The sequence below is a fragment of the Echinococcus granulosus genome (assembly GCF_000524195.1).
Source record: "Echinococcus granulosus chromosome Unknown EG_S00004, whole genome shotgun sequence".
Taxonomy (NCBI): Eukaryota; Metazoa; Platyhelminthes; class Cestoda; order Cyclophyllidea; family Taeniidae; genus Echinococcus; species Echinococcus granulosus.
This window is the reverse complement of record NW_020170384.1, coordinates 2,008,023-2,029,030: the sequence shown is the minus strand read 5'-3', so window position 1 is coordinate 2,029,030 and position 21,008 is coordinate 2,008,023. Positions and strand designations below refer to the sequence as shown.

General features: G+C 39.8%; 1 protein-coding gene across 1 annotated transcript; it reads right to left on the bottom strand. All coding sequences in view use genetic code 11, as the record gives it.

Moving 5' to 3' along the window:
- Positions 1-4,860: 4,860 nt before the first annotated feature.
- On the bottom strand, positions 4,861-19,818 carry EGR_01190 (cAMP and cAMP-inhibited cGMP 3',5'-cyclic phosphodiesterase; the record flags this gene model as incomplete). The annotated part of the gene is made up of 15 exons (XM_024490439.1): positions 4,861-5,070; positions 9,271-9,351; positions 9,608-9,719; positions 10,290-10,414; positions 13,273-13,323; positions 13,730-13,885; positions 13,927-14,077; positions 14,738-14,824; positions 15,018-15,157; positions 15,452-15,566; positions 15,900-16,064; positions 16,159-16,295; positions 17,979-18,028; positions 18,978-19,259; positions 19,539-19,818. The coding sequence occupies 15 exons, from the start codon at positions 19,816-19,818 to the stop codon at positions 4,861-4,863; spliced, it is 2,142 nt and encodes a 713-aa protein (XP_024355258.1).
- Positions 19,819-21,008: the final 1,190 nt, after the last annotated feature.

The following is a 21,008-nucleotide window of genomic DNA, read 5'->3' as shown; positions in this document are numbered from 1 at the left end:
AGGTAAAATTCGAACATATGTGCAGGTCTTTGCAACCGCCTTCATGCGAACCAATAAAATTTAGGCTTATAATACGGTTATGCTTTCGTAAGCATCTAGGCAGGATCGCTTTAGGCAACCCCAAAAATGTTAATTTATAACACTGAACTCTCATATTGTTGAATAGCAGGTAAATTTACCTACATGGTACAGGGTTAAAGACAGCCAAAAGTGTGGTTCAGTCCCTCATAAGAGACCGTTGGCCTTATTTGGAATGAGTCGTTAAGTGGAAGGAATGCGTCTAGCAACAAAAACCACCTTACCGGATACTGGTACACAAATCGTAGTGATTATATGGTAAACAATCGGAGGAACTTAAAGGCCAAAATCACCTATTCGGAGGGATGAATTATATGCTCCACTCTGTCCTTAATGAGTGCGACTGTTCACACGACGCAGTAGATTGTGCATCGTTAATTCTGTCGAATTCTCCTACAATCTGAGTAGCTAAGTGGAGCCGGACAGAGGGGTTAGCTGATGGTTGGAGTTTAAATTTAGCATCTGGTTGGGGAGATGACACACAATTCGACACATTTTATCAGTGATGAGGAATAGGGTATGGAGGAAATTAATCTTTACTGGACTTTCAACTATTCGGGACCTAAATTCTATGCTTAATTTTGGGATGGAGTCTAGCCTAAACAAACTTCAATGCCCTTTATTCTAGGAGATCTAAATCTCGAGGGATTGCTTTAAATAGACGGTTAGCCACCTACGTAGGCTTGATAAAAATACTATCCTCTGACGTTAGTATATTTGGACGATGTTACTTGTTTTAAAAAGTTTGTTTTCCCATTTGGACACAGGATGCCATTGGAACTGTCCGTAAAGTCCACAAAAAGCAGTTTTGGCACATCGAATTCCAAATAAAACCAATTCTAATCTTCACAAACCCCTTGCTTATAGCAGTTTGCACCTACCTTGAGGGGACACTCGTACGCAGATTGACCCTGTGGCCAGCCCTGCTATGAACACAAATGTGCGTTAGCCGTGTCCTCGCTCAAGCCAGCTAGTCGGCGAACTCGGGACTGATAATGACCAGATGTGACAAAACGGTCAAGTACAGCAGCATTCACGAGGTGGCAGGAGCTGTTTAGTTCTTGATCAACGACTGATCTTAGTTGGTAGCCGTGATTCAGACGTAACAACCTGTCAGGTCTGACAAATAGGGCAACTGTCCTTCTCACCCAGCTTCTCTATGCCATTGCCGGGCCTCACCGCGGTTCGACACTTGCAGTGATATAACGCATGCACTGCTGAGACGATACGTTTAGGAAGGCTTGGTTAGTGCACCTCCTGAGAGTACCTCAGTGGCAAAACTTGTTTGAAAAATTATACTTGTCTTTCCGAGGGGTATTTGCACATCAGCATTGATTTGGGATAATAAGAGCCGTAAAACCCATTTGTGTACTAGATACAAATGTCCTGAATGACTACAACCCTTACGCAGTAGAGGTTCCATCTTGACTACGAATTTTACGAACAAATAAAAGAGGTAATACATAGATCCATGCAGTAACTTGGGCTATATTAAGCATTTAATTAATCTTATTTTTGATTCTAGCTTCCTATTTAATGAAGCATCTTCTTCATTATCTTGAAGCACCTAAGCACTCCCCTCCACTGAGGAATTTTCGCTGGTGAACCACTCACCTGCCCATATCCTGTGTTTTATAATTATTTACTTTTCCTGTCTGTGTACATTCGTTGTTGGTCAAAGAGGTTGGCCTATTACTTGCTAGGTTTCAGTTTACGCTGCGTTTGCAGTCGGAAAATAACGGACTTAATCAGTCATAAGGGGTGGACGTGTGAAAATTTCGTCTTAATATACACCCCTAGCGAGATTGTGTATGATGTGGCTAGGTATTTTTTCCAGACAGAGGCCATGTCGCTTACGCTAATTAAAAAGCGTCTCCTAAACTCCTTTTTGCGCGTCATCATTGTAATGTGCTCTTCTTGTAACCGGCGTAAATGATTACATACTTGGGTTATAATCTGGACTCCAGGAGGCTAGCAAAAGTGTGGTGGAGTGGGTTCCTGCCACGGGTATGGTTCATGGGCGTGAATAATTAATTTATTTACCCCCTTGCATGCAGAATTTCTGGCGGAGAGAGTAGTAGGGTAGAAAGGTCGGATTTGGTCAAACTCTTGAAGAACATGAAATTTTTGCTCTTTGTATGCAAAGTGGGATTCGTTGTCACATTGCTTAGGTAACAATTGCACGAAACGCCTTTGTACCGAAGGATGGCACTATATGCACTGTAGCTTTAAGTTATGCAGTGTTGTTACGATTTGACACTTTGCCACCGGTTTCCGATTCCAGATTAATGCCTACCAGATACAAAGAGCCGAATAAAATCCACTGTAGTGGTGATCCGATGTTCCCTTTCGTGGTACTCTCTGCACCTGGGAAGTTATCGGATTCCGCAGTTCCAGAGTCTGACAATCGGGAGATCCCATTTAAAATAGATTGTCTCTTTTCTTCATCAATCCATTCATTCAGGCTTCACAGGGTGGAACTTGACTAACAGTCGCTGAGTTGTGACGCAAATCATCGTGGCTGCATCCTTTGTATCACGCACATGCACACACGCAAAAACCTTCAAATAATACATCGCTTAGGTGTGTAATTAGGCACCACTAGACTCTGATCACCGAGTTAGAACTAAAGGATAAAGTCCATCTCACCATCTCCTACAGAGGATCATTAGAAGAGAAGCTGGTGGCTTCATACGGGATTGTCAATCCATATAACCTACTTCATTAGCATGTGGTTGTTTGGGTTGTATGCGAAGCTGAAAGGGTGGTATCTTACTTCCAAATGGAAAGGTATTTAGAGTTGCAACACTAAAAATACCTACAGTTTCTGCATTTGTGTTACAATGCAGCCACGCCAAATTCATAATGCCTAGGCATAAAAGTTCATCACGCAATTCCACCACACAGCAGATGCAGGGTTAAGGTCCTTTTATGAACTTACTCGGAGCCAACTACTTCCCTGCTGAATTGAATGCACCAGAGCTGATTGTATTTATTGCAAATTTTCTGTGGTTGATACTCGGTACTAGGTGATTTCTAAATTTCACCGCCTTTGAATGTCTATTTAATTCATTCATCCACGCGTTTCAAAAAAGAAGAGCAAATTCCATCCCCACTTGTTCGCGTCATAACAATGTTGCAACGTACACATTATTGACGTAAAAGGTAACTCAGGTGATTATTCCAAAGGTGAGAAAGTATGCAAAAATCATTGTGGCTTTGAAATAAGTTGATAAACTTAGGAACGGTGTATCGGATATGGTGCTATGTATTATTCCGAAGCATGAACATGAGAACACAAAATGAGGCAGAGCAGAGATATCGCTTTTTGAAAGCTTATACAAATTCCTCATGTTGGAGCCTTAGAGTAAATGGACGAGCATCATCCAGGTGTTTTATTAGTCTATTATAACACGAACTATAGTTAATGTTGTTGACAATTTTCGACCCTTGTTCGTAATTTCCGAAAGTTTAGCTAACCTCGGAAGTTTTGCATTTAAGAAAAGTTTATTGGTAAAACGTTCACCTCTTACACAGGTGTCATTTCGAAGCAGAAAAACTGCAATTGAAATCTGGAGCGAAAATGCAGATTTTGTAGATTAGTTTCATTGTCAAATTTTCATGCTGCAAGTTTTTCATAATTATGGACCCAACTTGCACTCCTGCTTGCTTTCAAACGACAGGCGAAATGCGTGAGGGAGTGGAGTGCCTCGTACTGTCTTTCAGACACGGCAATAGGCTGCTTACGTGAAGGTCACTTCCGCATAAAAGTCCTCCTTAAAAGCCTGGGAGTGTCTGTTCACGGGGAGACGTTTTTTAGGCCATGTATAATGACATTTGGGATTGGAACAGAGTATAAGTTCTCCACTCCACGGTGGATTTTATGATCTCACAAACAGGCCGGCCACGCCCCTTCCTGTATTATTTAAACGCTCATACCCATAGTGCGAGAAAATCGCAGTCCTCTGTAGTGGATCCTCGACTGTTAAAGATGATTAAATCTTTTACCTGAGGTTGCAATTACACCCATCAAAAAGTGATACAGTCGGCTTAGGCTGAGAGGGGCAGAAATCGGTAGGATGGAAATAAGAAAGCCAAAAACTTGAAGCTTTGATGCATTTACACTTAAAGATGGTGGAAAGTACATGGCAAAATACGGAAATAGCGTAAATCAATCCACCAGAAGTAACGCAGGTAACTGGATATGCGGCGAATAATTACCAATCGCAAAAAGTAGCTGGTCTTCTAACAATCAGTTGGAGTGTACCTACTTCCACTGCATCTGCAACGGGGCGTAACGCAAGGCGGGTAATTTTCTTACCTGAATGCAACCAATCCTTTTTGAGTTACCGTCCTTCTAGATTTGCACTTTAGATAGAGGCAAAGATGTCAATTTTGATTAGCTTAATGAGTTTTAAAAGCTCATTTGCATAAATGTATGTCAAAGGTAGGTTTTGTAGCCACTTATTTTGATTTGCATCAAAAAGGTGATTTTGGCATTCTAAAACTTCCCAATGGATAAGCCACAGTGGGTAGATTAAATAAACCCCATTGGAACACAAGTAAGCAACTATTTGAGAATGTTTTAAATGTAGTAATTGTTCCTCTTAATTGATTGCCATTGAAACAAAAAGTTTAATTTCTCTAACATCACCTTTTAAGCACTTATCATTAGAACCACATTTGAGCTCATCAACCAGAGAGTCTCCAACACAATAAATGCATGCATGTGTTAGGACAAATAAAAGAAGGAAATAACATCATGAAACAGAAATTCTGAAATCAGATAGAGTCGGTGGTGGCAGTGGTTCTTTGTGATCGGCGTTGGATCAACTCGTTGACTCTTTCCCGTTTTACACTCTCAGGCAGGAGACACATCTCCATCCATCGAGAGAAATTCGCAAAGGCCTGATTTGGAATGTCCATCAGTGAAGGTATGGCCCGAGTTATCAGTCGAAAGAGCGGTAGACACACGACCTTGTAGAAGTTGGACTAAAATTTCACAGACGGTGAGAGCAACGACTACCACAACAGCAGAGGAAAGCACATACCTCATCTTTCGGTTAAAGCACAATACAAGGAGAGAGATTTATTTCTCGATAGTGCACTTTTAAAATAATCATACACACATACAAAGCATAGCTGCATATATGCGTCTGTGATCTCAGGGTGATTGGTGCATGGGTATGAATGCAACTGGTGCATTGCTGTTTACCTTATGGTGACATTGAGAATGTGGCATCTCTCCTTACTGAGACAAAAGCTTGATAAACAAATCATCACGAAAAATAGCTGAATAGCACTAGACGATGGCTAGCATAAGCAACCGTGATCAGTACTGCTCCAATCATGTGTCAGCACTTCATGCTGTCAATTTAATGTTCATCAAACAAATTAGCAGTACCAAGGAAGATCAAAGTACGGTTGTGTCGTGTATTTGAGCACTTAAGAGGACAAATATACATTAAGGAACCGACAAAACGAAATGCAACACTCATGCACTACTGATTAGCACTTCAGCATTTCATAACTGTTGAAACCGCAACTTCAAAGTTATTAAACAGTGAAGTGAACACTGCCATTTACGCATTTGGAGGGAATAAGTTTACTTGTGAGAGGTTGGACTGTAACCACGCTGAATCCGCGATATCTGGTATTACGTCTTCTTGTAAGAAGAGTGAGACGGTGCTGGCAATTGAAAGAGTTTGCATACCACGGGTAAAATACCAAATTTTTGGGATTGAAATGTAGCTGCACACCACGAATACCCAAAGCCAAGTCAATAAACATCAGAGTGTTCGTAAAACGGAGAGGCATTGTTAAGGTTGCGAAGAATTTTTTGCGCACCCTCTGATGCCGGAAAACAAACGAACTCCAAAGCGCCTCCAGCCACCAACTGCTGATTGGTTTCGCCGCTGTCAGAATGGTTAACCACAATGCTGCATGCCACCTGACTTCAATTTTCATACTACTTTTACGTGCTTCGATGTGCACTATCGCTAATGAACTTTTATGTGGTGACGTACGCATTTGCCTTCACAAGTGGATCAGTCAAAGTACAAGTGAACATGTTTGAAGGTGATGCATCGGTACATAGCGTAGAGATGGTCGTATCCACCGATACAACAGTGACAACAGCAACGATTGACTCTGGCCACGTTGGATTACCTGGACATACGTTATGCAAATCAAATACACCACTGTCACCTCATATGAAAGTGCAGCAATATCATCCTTCGTGATACCTCTGGCAATCACATACTTCATGCTTTGCGGTTTACCGGCATCAAAAGTTCGTTAACATATTTGCTACTAGGGTCTTGAAGAAAAAACCAGCACTATAACCCAGATATTTCGTTGTTTATGTGCGATATCAACACCTGTGTTACCAGACGGATCAATTAAACTGACTTCCCCAAGCTCAAGAAATTATATCTTTTATTTGAAACCTAATAAATCCATTAGTGATAGAAAATTTAGCGTAGCTATGTGTCATGATGTGATAAATACCACATTTTTCACTTTTTGGTCCCTTGTTTAGTTAAGATTGGGGTGTCACATATATGTGACAAAAGTGGCGAACGCAATAAGCACGTACGAGATAACAGTATACACTCTAAAGGACACCCCGACATTAAAGGCAAAAAAAGATTTTGCATCTTAATGGAATCGGGCGTTGGATGTTACAGAGAATTCCATAAAAACACGATCATCTACAGGAGAATATTACTGTGGATTAGGAATTGTTTAAGACGATTTAGAGTCACAAATTCGTAGTCTTAAGCGCATTTTAGTGCACTGGGGCATGAAATATGCAGGAGCACTTACTTGTTAAGTCTTTGAAGTATGATAGGTATCAGTAAACGGTTTTCTTAGTGCATTGAGAGAGGGAGAGTGGGTAAAATCTTTCTAATGAGAAATTTCACACGAATATTTTGCAGTAAGGATGATGTTCACACTTCTGCTGCAAGCTTTAAGCTACCGTGATACAAAGTGTTCGGCTCCAATTATTAAAAAACGGAAACAAAGTATACAGTTTATCCAAACAGAGCTGTCGTTATGGCGCATGTTAGCGAATTAGACTATACGATCTTATTACAAGGTTTATCACCAACGCGACTTCATAGTGGTCTCCATGTGTGTAGAGAGCACAGACAGCAGGTCGACCCCCATTGCAATGTCCGAGACAAAGCTACTACCTTCCGACGGTTAACATTCTTGCCCGCGGACCAATGGGAGAGTCAGGACACGCTCAAAATGGGTCGTTAAGTCTTCCCTTCACTGCAGATTGATAATAGCTGCCTCTGGGAAATATCCAAATAAAATGCAATACTTCTCTGTTAGCATAACTAAAGATTGCATTAGCGTTCCAAATACTCATTAGCCTAAATGTCATATCAAATTTATTTCGTTAGCGTACAATTTCCATATACATAAAACGAATCAGTTCAAATTGCGCCACCTATGTAATGTTTTAAAATGTCGATGGATAAATGGAGCCGAAGAGAACCCAGGTTTAATAGAAAGTTGCACTAAAATCCAATCAGTTTATTCAATCCCGGCTAACGCTGCGCTTTAAACATTGACTTTCAAATAAAAAAACCCACATAGCAATTACAGAAGAGACCTTTTTTGCCATAGCTTCCATTGTTATTAAATTGGAGGAATGATTCTGCTTCGAACCTTGCACTATCAGGGTCTTGGAGGTAAACCAGCCACCGCAAGTCCTCGCAACTGTGTCTTTGTAAGTGCGTACGCGCAATCGCATGAGAAAACTCACAGTCGTGAAAGAGAAGGAAGCGGCATTTGTGAAGAACAATTGAGAAAGAGCGCAGGAGAAGGCACGCAATGAGCATAAAGTGGAGATGACTGCAACAATGTAATTGCTCAATGCCAAGGTGGCAGTTTTGTTACCATCTTGTCCTCAAATGTCCGTCTTACCCTAGCCCCCCACAACCTAAATACACTCCCTGATGGCAGATTGGTGAGAGGTTTAGGCTTACATCTAGACCCTCGTCTGGTGTACCTAAGACTAAGCGTTAAATGTAACCCTTTTGAAACAAAAATAAACACAAAATCGACTAAAACATTAGATACGAATGATTTACTTTGAAATTTATTCACTGGAAATTCTTCCTTTTCAAATGACTCTAAGTTTCTTGTTCACAAAGAGGCTTAGCACAAAAAAGGTACTTTTAATGCATCGTAGTTATGATGATGGTGCTGTAAATAACCAACGAACCTACTTTACCCACTCAGATAAGCCTTCAAAAAAAGAAAACCCAATGGTTATGAATGCTGGGACAGAAAATAAAAGGATTAAAACGAGATAGAGTCATTGAACTCATGATTTCTCAGCTGAGATAGGTAGAACAATCGGACGAAGGCTTGTGGTAACTTTTATGATTACTGACTCTTCTTTACCTCTGATGATAGAACACACATTAAATTTTTACATATGTCTTGCGAATGTATTGGGAAATAATATGACGGCATTTGATTTGATGGTAGTTTGATTACGTGAGCTCTTCAGACGTCGTAATTTTCGGTCACCGTCCTGGGGCATGGCAAAATGTTTCTATTACTAATAATAGCTTACTGACCATTCTCAGCGTCAATAAAATATTTTCTTCCACAATGACATACTATACTTCCGGCTTCAGGGGCGGTTCGAGGCGTTTCACAGTCGCTTTTGAAATATTCCGGGATTGTGGTGTAGGCGTGACTACACAACCTCGAAGGTGGGGCAGAGGTTTGGCGCCAAAATCACGTGTCGTCTCGCAGAATGAGTCACGCATGGCATCTTGGACCCAGACAGGGGTGGTACTACGACAACTTGATATATGAACTTGAAGGTGTCTAGTTGGAGGTTGAGGCATGTCTAAACCAGCTTAGGCAGCGGATCCAGACCATAGCAACACTACAGGTTACCGCTTTTGCCCGGGTGACAACACAAACTATCGAAGTGGAGGGAATAGGAGGAATGCTACCATAGTTGCAGATACTATGCACATCGAGTACAGTGATGGCTCACTGTAATTTTACAACGCACATGCACACCTAAACAACGATGGTATGATGCCAAATTCGGCAGGCTATAAAATTGTACTTCGTGGAGGAATTGATCTACGCGAAAAGTGGTTGGTCGAATCGAACGTGGCTGTGGTCGTGTGCCCTTGGCAGTTGAATTACCTGCATTTCTGGAATTTGATAATAGAGGTCACGATTCATTAAGTCCATTGGAATGAAACCGTTCTTCTTCTCTTCATCTCCCTAAAATGGAGATAAAACTTCATGGTAGTGTTCACCCACGCATTCGTTTGATGAATCCACCACCATTTATATACATGAATAGATAATAGGAAACCTAAATATGGAACTGCGTGACAAACTAATCCATCCTCAAGGCGCAATTGGCATACTAATTCAAACCAGTCTTTTCGGCTCTAGCTGTTAACTCGTGTGAATGGTGAAGCCGTGCAAATATAAAGGGGGCATTAGAGTTAATGCAAGTGCTTCCAAAGCCTACTTGTGCCCACATTTCTTCCATAACGAGGAGAACGACCTTTTTATGCACCTCCCACGGTTTGTACATGGAGCATAAATCTGCAACTGGTAGTGCAATGGCCACTGTCGCCATTCTAAGAGAAAGAGAACATTAGAGAGGTAGACGACTAAAAAATAACAAGTGCGATTCAATTAGCATATGGCCAGTCAGCAAAAAGTGTACAAAAATTCCAGACACTTCTCTGCGCTCTTCCTAATTCTCTTCGCCTAGCGTGTATTTACATTAAAATGCTTCCCCTTTATCCAGAGGACTAATTATAGCCTACCTTTATCACGATTAGATGGGTCTCAACTAAATGTAGGCGGTTTGATTCGGAATAAGATGCGACTAATAACTTCAATTAATATTTTTGGTCAAATACGGGGAAATGTATGAACTGTACTAGTTGTGATATTAAGAAATATCCTAAAATATCAGTTTTCATTTAGTAAACGCGGCGACTAATTAAAAGGGGAGATATGAATACTCAAAATCAAATGTAAGAATTGCTAAATTAGTAGTACTGGACACTCATGACAAATAAAGTTAACTTCTCTTGATTAGAGTATGTCACGATATCATTTCAACCGCAATAGGTTACTTTGATCTACCTACAACCTTAGATGCTTATTAGAGAAATGACGCTATAATAATTTCAAAACACCTGTGATCTTTGTTGTCCCAGTCGATGGCACCGCGTTTGTCCAAAATGTCCGTCACCACTTCCTTCGAGGCGTCCAGTCGGCCGAGATCAGTAGACAAAATTGCGTGTTTTATTATCATCAGAATCTGCACAAATTATTTATGAGAAAACAAAGTGCATCATGAAAGTATGGGCCTGTGACCTCCACTACCGCCACCACCACCATTTGGTTATGATAAATGAGGCGGCGGTAAACGGTCAAAAGGTTATGCCTCGTATCAAAGTTTATCTCTGTGAGAGTGCAATTCTGTGATAATTATGAACAAATCCAATTGCGTTAAGGGTAAAATCACATTATTGGAGTAAAAAATGGGGGAGATAGCCCAGCAAAATGAGGATAATTTTTACGAAGAACCCACACTTAAAAAACTGCAGAAGGACGCGCTTCAGTGATTGTAAATGTTTAAGTCCGTTGGTAAAGTTAATTCAAAAGGAATGCGAAAAAGGTCAAATACAACAGTCTCTAAAAGGCGTCACCGTATGTAAACAGGTGGGGAGTTTGGGCCAAACGACGTTGATATTCTATGACTGAACCTTTTAAAAGTGTTTACACCCGAATGAGGACCTTCGAGAACACAAACTATTGTCGCTAAAATATCTCATTCTGAAAGTCCAATAGTCTAAAATGGTACGAAGCTTTAATTGTTATTGGCAATGTAAAACTTCCGCCAGAAAGAAATGAGTTTGGCCAGAGACAAAGCCTTAATAAATGTTCTCTCAGCAAGCACTCACATCGAGGTTTAAGGTAGTTCTATTCTATTTTTGGAAAAGTTTCCAAGTTCTAGAGGCGAAGAGAGTAGAAATACTGCCTTAAATCTAAGTGCCTTCTTCAATCGTCTCGTGAACTTCAGACTTCATATCCCCCTGCAGCCTATAGTATGTGACCCCTTACACTGGCCAGTCAGATGAGTGAACTTTGACGATGAACACCAGACTGAGCCAAAGTTGCCCAGTTATTTGCCAAGGAGTGCCAATTTTTGCGTCTCACAATTTACATGTTCACTATTCCATCATTAATGAATTGCCAAATTTGTTGAGGAAATCGCTTTTAAAGAGAAGACGTAGAAAGGGGGAGAAGAAGAAGAGTAACAGATACTAGTTTTCAAAAGCTCCGCCTTACATTTATTCTTTAGCTGGGAAAAATAGACTCTTAGAACGGTAAGGGTACAAATGCTTATTTGATAAATGGATTTGAGGGATTAATGCAATCGCCTATAACTTTTCAATACATTGTAGAATGCAGATGTTTAAAGATTCAAGTTGAACGTAATGATTTAGTGTTGAGCACAATAGAATCCCATTTGACCCATTTTACCTACCTTAAAAAAATCAAGTGAATGGTTCAAGCTTAAATGCGGACCAGTAAAATAAATCTGGTGGTTATGACAAAGGAGGGATTTGTCAAAGTTACCAAAGGTTGCAAAATTTCATAAAATTTCATAAACCAACAAATTGTTTGAAGGAGAACGACGATTGTTCAATATACTATGCAAAAAGTAAAATCAGAAGTAGGTAAGCTCATTCATGGTCTCAACTTCCAAATATCGCCGATTCATATAGGTCGGGGAAAGTACAATGATGACACAGAGGGGACCAATGATCTAGATTTGGCAGAGCAACTTAACTTTTCCCAGAAGGGAAGCATCTGCCCCCGTGAGTTTCAAAACAGGATGCACAACTGCTAAGCGAAACCTGTGCCTATCCTAAAAGTACACCATCAGGGTTACACTTGGCGAAAGTGAAAAAGGCTGCCTACGACGGTGGACTCAAGCCCACTTCCTGGGCCCATTATCATATACAGAAGCGACAGGCGTAGATTTACAGTTCCCAATTTTGCTAAATACTATGAAAAGCAGATAAATGCTGTAGATATGTTTGATGAATTGGCGGTAAAACGAAAAGGACCTACAATAATTAAGGCACATTTAGTAATATGCAGGAGCTGAGTTGACAGATTCAACTAATAGAAACATGCTAACAGAGATAGTGGAAACAAGAGACTAGATTTAGTAAAAGAAAAGAATATTTCTAGATTTGTAGTTCTTTTCCGATTCAGGCATGACTTAAACAATAAGTATTTCTATGATTCATAATTTTTCCAGAGACAGGATACATTACTGTAAAGTCGGTCGAACTTGAAGGCTATTCTACTTGGAGCAATTCTCTAAATAAATGACCTGCATAAGTTTTGTGAATTTATGCACATGGAGTGTTACTTTTTCTCCCTGAATGACGTCATCAAGCTTGTCTATTCTGACATTAATCGGAGACTGTGATTTCTGCCTTCATTGGGAAAGTGAGGACGTCAATAACAGGCCTCTATTGCATTCTTTAAGACCTGGTCAAGTAACCTTCACTAACAACTATTATTCGCCCTACTTGCAAAGATCACATGTTGCCAAGATTTTCGGAAGGCCTTTAATTTGAACATCAAAAACTCACTTAAACAAAAAGTGGACCACTGGAAGTGCCTTTCGTTTGTGCCTATGTGGTTCATTCACTCACCCGCTATTGAATTGGGTTGAATGCATCATTTAAGGCCAGTCAAGAAATTTGATTTATCTATGAAAATTGTGGTGCATTCCATTACATGATCCGGTTTATAGGCTGCCAGATTTTTTCAAGCTTAAATGCATGACGATCCAACAGTCTGGATAGCACTGTGTTCAAAGGTGGGGTGGGATGATAGAGGCAAGAAACAGCTTTCACAATGAGAGCACTGCTGAACCAGAAACATTAAAGTATCATTGTAAAATCATTTATGGTCGTTTAACAAAATAATGTAGTTTTGTGGACTTTTCTAGGCCGAAATAGTCAGAAGAAAATTAGTTGGCAAAAGTCAAGAGACAGGCCCATCTTAGCAATGGTATTGAGAGAATTCAAATAAATAACATCTATTAGAATGTAGAAGCAGATCCATAAAAAAGGATGCAAGTCGATCTACCTCATAGTACGAAGTTCCAGCAACGTGAGCGAAGATTTGATTTCCAGGTTGCTATGCAAGGAGAATACCACTACATAGAATTCATCCATGAACAGAGCTAAATTGTTTCCTAGCCTAATTTAACTGCCATATTGGATAATAAGCAAGAATTAATTTTCTACTAGCACAAGTCAATGATTCTCCCAAGAATGTGCGCCTTGCAGTTAGCATAACAGAGGAAAAGTCAACCAGCTAACTTTATACTTTATACTTTAACTACGCCTCCGCTTTTGGTCCCTACCCAGTCACGAGACCACTAGAGGCTGCGCTAATCTGGGCAAAAATTGAGGCAATCAAATTTGTGCATGTGGGCCCTTAAGAATGCAATGCCAGACACAGCATTTCGTGATGCCCAATAATTTAAGCAGGATACCCAAGTCAGTCTACTAATTGGGATATAAGTAGAGAGACGAAGAACCTGGAGAATGGTGAGAGTCATGTTGAAGTGATGATGCTCGAGGATTGAAGTCGAGTAGAGAGTGGCCAGTGGTGTACCCTTTTTGCGTTGGTAGCTGTTATCGGTTCCTCGATGGTCAAGATCGTGGCACAGGGCAGCGATGAGGATGCAGAGTTTCTAGAGTGAACAGAGTCTAGCAAATTCCAAGGTTAACTCACTTCGACTTGAGTGAAATTACAGTCTTCTCGTTTAATCTCTACGTAGGCACCGTGAGCTACCGAGAATCCATGGAACCAGTTGTGGTAAATCACGTCGCGGTAATTCTTCCTTACTGTCAGTGTAAATCGAATGAGGGTGTGGAGATCAATTCTGAATGGACATGGCAAAGTGTGCGTTGACAGTCTAATGCCATTTCAAGGAAAAATTTTGTACCAGTAACATTGATTTTGAAGTAATTTATGCTATACTTTCTTGTCTAACGATTATATTCTAACGTTCCTTTCTTGTATACTAGTTACCACACAGGTAGTTGAAGTTTGCATTGGAAGAAATAGCTGATGGGTCGTAATTTTTGACATAGGAGAGAATATACATAAAAATAAATTTGGCCTATCTTTATCGTTAAGATCGTAGTTGGATAGTTAACATTTCCCTAAATGCTACAAGTACCTACCACACAAATTATGAGTTATCGTGGCCTTGAAATTTTCCCTTAATAAAATTTTACTTTAGGGAGAAAAAAGGACGCTCTTCCTTTTATCAAATAAGAAATGTGTATTTTCTATGATGAGATTATGATTTCAATGTAGCTCAGTGGTATATTTGAGGAACCGATATTTTGGTCATCATGCCAGTGATTTAAAACTTGGAGTATTTTAAATATTCTAAGAAATTCTGAGGTTCTAAGCATTCGTAAGTGGCCAATTACATACTAAACAGACACAAAAGAATGTAACTTTAAAGCAAAGGTAATTAATGGTTTCCTTTCAGATTAGCGAGCAAGATGAAAGATACAGGGAAATCACCTACACCGATTTACCCATAACATCGTGAACCATGTAAATAAAGACTGCGGGCATTTCTTCATCAGGCATATGCCACGGGGAGAACAATGGTCTAAAAACACACGAAAAAAAACTCCACTTAATTAATGCCTAGTCGGGATGAAGTAGTGTTGAAGCAGTGTTTCGCTTAGATTGAGGATCACTTAATCATTAATACTAAGTGATAAGCAATTCAATGGAACACCCAACTGGGTGACTTGTCCACCAAATATGGCAAAAAGGAAGCTGTCTTCGCAATTACTTACTCCGTGATTCCAGGAATGTTGTCCGGTATTTCGTGCACGGAGTACTCTACAACATCACTATCTGAGGCGAGATTATGATGAAGCATGATTTCCATGGTTATTCGGCACTTCTGCTCTGATCGGAACATTTTTTCGTACATCTGAAAGTTAACGTAAAGAGGCTACCTGACACAGAGGTTAAATTTAGGCCAAGGTACCAAATAAAATGCTTAGTTAACTGTTAAATTCAGCAAAATCCTTGTCTAATTACAAAAGGTTCCTCATTTATCAGGCGTACGTAGTGGAGTGACGAAATTCTTACCACGACATTTGACTTTCGAAAGATCAGAGCAGGCCACTGTTTAATCAAACGTGCTTGTTTTTAGTTCAACCTAACTCTTTATGTTAATATTTTGAGGAACTATATGCTACAGGCGTTTAGATAACAGGTTTACTTTTGAAATGTAGAGCGCGAGTCCACAGAAGACTGAAAAGTCTTTGATGTTTTCCACATCATTAGTGTCAAATTCACCAGGTGTCTTGTTGAACAGTTGTAGCACAGCCACTACTCTAGAATGAAGAAAGCATGAGGGAAGTGTGATCAGGAATGCAAAATGCCCATAAAACAATACATGTAAAGGTTCATTTTACTACAGGAATGCTAAAGCAGTCCTAAAAATCGGTTTTGAAAGGATCGTAGTTCCATCAAAAATATGAAACAAGGAACAAATAAGGAGATTAACATAGAACAGTCAGGAAAAAAACCCATGAGAAACACAAGAAAAAGTGAATAGTATTTACAGTTACGAATGAAATATGAGTAATTGAGCTGAAGTGATTTAATACTGGATAGCAAAAATGCAGACGTTCTCGCCATAGTGAGGAGGTAGCGGTCTAACATACTCATTCCTGACTCTGATTGGAGCGGTAACCATGTTGAGAATTCGAAAGTTTTCACTGAAAATTCCTTCATGGTGATAGAAGTCATCATTTGATTGAGGGTCGTTGGTCACCAGACACTCGCTCGTATGTATTACATGACCAAATACTCCAACATTTAGAGGAACTCTAAAAGGAAGTTGATTAACATGTCGTTCTAACTTCGCCCTTCCAGTAAATATGCTCACTTCAAGAATCAAGCATACGATATCCAGTCACCCACCTAATCGGCTCCACATTCACAAAATTGGTCTGATAAAGGCCACCATGATCGACAATGGTGGAAATGAGTTCCTGCTTTTCCAGATCGACCAGAAAAAGGACGCACTTTTCAGCTTGAACTATTTGCTTCGCATAAGTCTGAAACAACTCAAATTATTACTCTCATTCTGCCGTAGCTAAGCACAGTCCTGTCAGATGACAAAATATTACAATTTTGAAGTAAGCCACTTTAAAACTGCTGAGACATAGGAAAGAGCGAATTTGCTAACATAATTGAAAGCGAAACTTGCCATAATTATGTTCATCACAGCATCCATCTCCATTATTTGAGAAAGCATGATTCTAAACATGAAAAAATATATAAAAAAAGCCAAATGCTGAAATGGGAAACATTGAATTAGACTAACTCACCCTGCCATCTTTTTGCTGAGGATACTGTAGGCTGTGATGGAGTGTTCAACATTAACCTTCTAAAACACGTACAGCTAAGTAATGGGAGTCCATAATAGGAGGCAATATAACCTAAAAGAAATTGCCTTTGCTACCTCTTTAAGTAGCATTATTGTCTGCATTGCCAGAAGTGTTGAGTAGATGAACTACAGGGAGAGAGGAATAGCGATAAATGGTGCACAAATTGATGTTTTGGACGCGGAAGTGGTCCGTGGTAACTTCACAAATTAGAACAGAAAAAGCACACAAAAAAGGATACCTTAACGCTTTTATCATCGAAGGGAGGTTGACCCTTAAGTCGAAGTAATTCAATAACCGCTTTGAACGAAGAATAAAGATTGTAACGATTAGCGTAGCAAGTACTTTACCCTGATGATGGTTATAAAACGCAAGTTAATAAAGGAACGCTGTAACTCAAGACTTAATAAATCTTCCGTCTGATGTAAAACTACGAGACTGCCAACCAAATGGAAGATGAAGCAAACTAACCAAATACATTCCCATTGATCGAGAAGAGAGGATATGCAATGGAGTGCTTCGTGTCAACGTCATAGAACAGTTTATCTTTCTCCCATCTGACGTCCTAAAATGAAATAAGCGCAACCGTATTTTAACTGGCATAAACAACGCAGCAGACCCAAAACTGGTTTACTTTATCTAACAACAATTCAGACAAAGTATAAAGTTGATTACATTGTCTGAGTAGTAAACCACCACCTCACTAGATGCAATTGCTTCGTATAAATGAATTTTTAAATAACTACATCGATGTGCCAAATGAGATAGGGAAACGATAAGGACATGGGTACATAAGAAACGCACCCGCATAACAAAATTAGCAATAATCATATTGCCTGACCAAAAGGCCGCCGTAAAGGGAGTACAGAAGGTGCTCTTTTGAGATGGAAGTTGGTATGCGAATTGACTGAAATGATTTAACATAGTCAAGCGATCAGTTTTGGTCTCTCTAAGCACATAAAAGCGATTCTGAGGAGAAACTGCTACTGAATAATATAAGCAACATGCAATACAGGAGGCAATGGGTGTTCATCTAATGAGCTGTTAGAATACAATAAATGTAGGATGTATTAAAAAATGTATTGTTTTTGTTCTAAGTTCTGACAACAAAGTGGTAATAGCAGTATAAAGGCCTACCTCGTAGTCTTCCATTAAGCCACGTGAGTGAGTTGTCGATCGACGCTGCACTTTCCAAAATTAATAACTATTTTGATTTATGCACAAAAAGGAAACGAGAAAAAAATGATTACGCAAGCTCGTGATGAGCACGGAAGTTGCGTGAATGAAGCTTTTCAGTCAGAAGGAGGCTTAAATAGACACAAACCTGGAACAGGTGCTCTTAAGTAGGCGAACTTCATCGTTCTTCTCCCGTAAATGCAAATGAATGACATCTACATCCGCATCTGAGGAAAGAAGAAAATGGAGTACGTATAATGGTTTTGGGTTCTTTGAATGCAAAACAAACTAATAAACTGCCACGTTCTTACTCCCTTATACAGTTCTGACTTTGCACTAAATACGATAACCAAGGGAGCATTTGGTGCCTCACTAGGATCTATTATATTAAGTAAAAAGGTAGTTATTCATACACATATGTTCCCTTGGATGAAAATTACTTGTACCGATGAGTTTACCACCCTTTCCAGTCTCTTCTTCCTCCTCCTCTAGTTCTTATGTGCTCTGATCCGAAAACTACCACGAGAATGCTGTTCTTTACAGCGGCTTCAGGGATGACCCGGGTGCCATACTAGAGGAATTGCTAGTGAACTCACTCCAAAAGAAGAATATAAGCGCTTTTAAGTGAACATTTACGGTACCAAAGTTTTCGATAGGAATATGCTTGCTGAAGATGCTTTAATCTGTAGAGGTTCTGTACAGCAGCTAGTATTGAAGAGAGGCTCAATTTGAGTGAGCTGAAATGCTAAAGAGCTGCTTAGAGGATTGACCCAACACCGCATCATGCTATAAGAGCTTGAGGATAAAATACGTAGGCAACTATGTAGTACAAGGTTGGCGACGAAATAAAGATTTTTTTTATTGGAACACTTTGCGACAGTCAGAGTATACGGATACCCACAAGGAGCACCGAGGACTACGTCCAAAAAGAGAGGAGATCAAGTAGCAAAATGAGGGCAGCTTTTTTACTACGGTTAGATAAGGAAGCCCGCAGTTTGGCTGTCACCACAGTCCATGCTGTCTATGCTACCAGTTCCCATGCACCTCAAAATGCCCCTTGAAATAATCAGGAAATAGCACACATCTTATTACGTTTAATTTGTAATTAGTAACGTAAACAAATAAGTAATTGCGAAAAAAGGTTCCTCAGGAAGAAACACTATGATTCTGACTTACGTTCGGTGAGGACAGAGGTGGTTGTCTGAATGATTTCATGCTGGGAGTACTGGCGCTTAATAATGCGCTCAATGAGGTGCCTCATAGTGTCAGGCAGATGGGACCTGCCACTCAAGTCCAGTGAATCCATACTCTCCTTCAAGATGCTGCCTGGCCTCTTCTTTGCGGTAGTTGTTGGCAGCTGAGAAGCCGTCACTGCAGACAGTTCACTGCGAGCTGTAGAGGAGGCCAGGCGAACGCCCTTTCCAAGGTCATTTGGATCCGTATTTTCAAAAGAATAGCCTGAAGGAGAGAGTGATTGGCTGAATGCTTTAAAGCAAAATGACTGCTTTTAGCACATAAATAAAACACCCTTTCATTCCCAACGTAATCCAAATAGCTTATAATAGTTTTGATGAGAATTATGGCTTAGTAGCTATTTAAAAAGGTTAAACAACAATTAAAAACCAAGTGTTTAAAAAGAAACACCCCATTACTTCTTGAATTTGGACGCTAGGGCACTTCGACCACCCAAACCTTCATCACTCCAAAAAAGAGGGTTATGTTTTTATTTGAGCAAACCTCCTAATGGCTCTTCTTCAGTCACTTGCAGACTCTGCAGAAAATTAGGTGGTTTAGCGGTAGTGAAGAAAATGGGAGAAAACGGGCAGTTTTCAGGTCGTCTCTTAATCTTCATCCGTGGTTCGCTGGATGTGAATGACTCTACGGCCTCGTCGTAGTTTCCCTCCAATACACTGGGGAGGTTGCGCTGGTTTACGAAGAGCCCCATTGACTTGGAGCTGTCTGTTTTAATCTTGCAGCTGCAAATGGTCGAGTCATCACTCTTCCTATACTGCGACATAGTCGTGGTTACCCTATTGACAGGTGGCCACTTTTTTGGCATGGAATGGTCAATCATTATGTTTCTTGCGGGTCGTTTGATTGGTTTGTAGTATGCTAGCGCAAGATAATTTTGTGTCAAAGAAGGATAACTTCAATAATAACATAATAGCCAAAAGAACCGGATAAGTAAAATTTTGAAATCACAACTCTCTTAAAGGGGAAGATTATACGTGGATTTAGCATAAATGCGGCCGAATGTTACCTAAAATCCTAATATATTTATTTTCAGTAAATATCAGTATACCTAATGTATGACAATTTTCTCTATCGTTTTTGATCAGTTCGTCCAAATTAAATGATTAAAATAAAGGTGCAATAGTGCACTAAAAAAATAAAAAGAATTATTTATAAAACGAGACGTCATAAAAGCCCCTTATTATGTTACGGACACAAATGTGATAAAATTTCACATAAAACCACCAAAGGAAATGTACAATTAGTCGTAAATATAGTTGAAGACGCATATTCATTTTGACATCATATCCGCGACAACTTTACCAGAGCTTTCATCCTTTGAGTCAAAACTGCCTCGAGATATACTTGATCTCTTTAAGACATCCTCTTTTAGTATTGTTAAGAGTTTAGATTTCTGAGAATTGTCTAAGCGTGTAAGGACAAACTCCGTGAAGAGATTAGGATTTTCTATGAAGAACGAGGAAGCCTGATCAAACGATACCATCAATTCGAGTCTCTTTGCTACAAAGTAAGTAAACGTCAGTAAAAAGACAACAGCAAGTTAAAAATCTAGTCGAGCAAAACCGGATTTAGTACAGAGACCAGGAAATCCACCACCCGTATTCCTTAAGATGGCAACCACCCACCTCGAAGAACTATTACAAGGATTTAGTCAATGCTACTGAGCTATTTTCGTTCAAATTTTCGATTAATTATTAAGAAATAGGCGAATGCGACATTTAAACACCGCAGCATGCACATTTACAGAGAAATGACGTAGCATCAGCTTTATCTGGCTTAGCGATTGTATTTTTAAAATTAATGCCTGCACGAGTAAGCTTGAGCAAGGCAAGTATCCTTATGCCAAATTTGCCAAAGGGACTATATTGCTATAAATATCTGGTAAGGCTTTTAGTATACTCAGCAGCTTACACCCACCGACTTTGTAATTGTTGTTTGAACCTGTCAAATTAT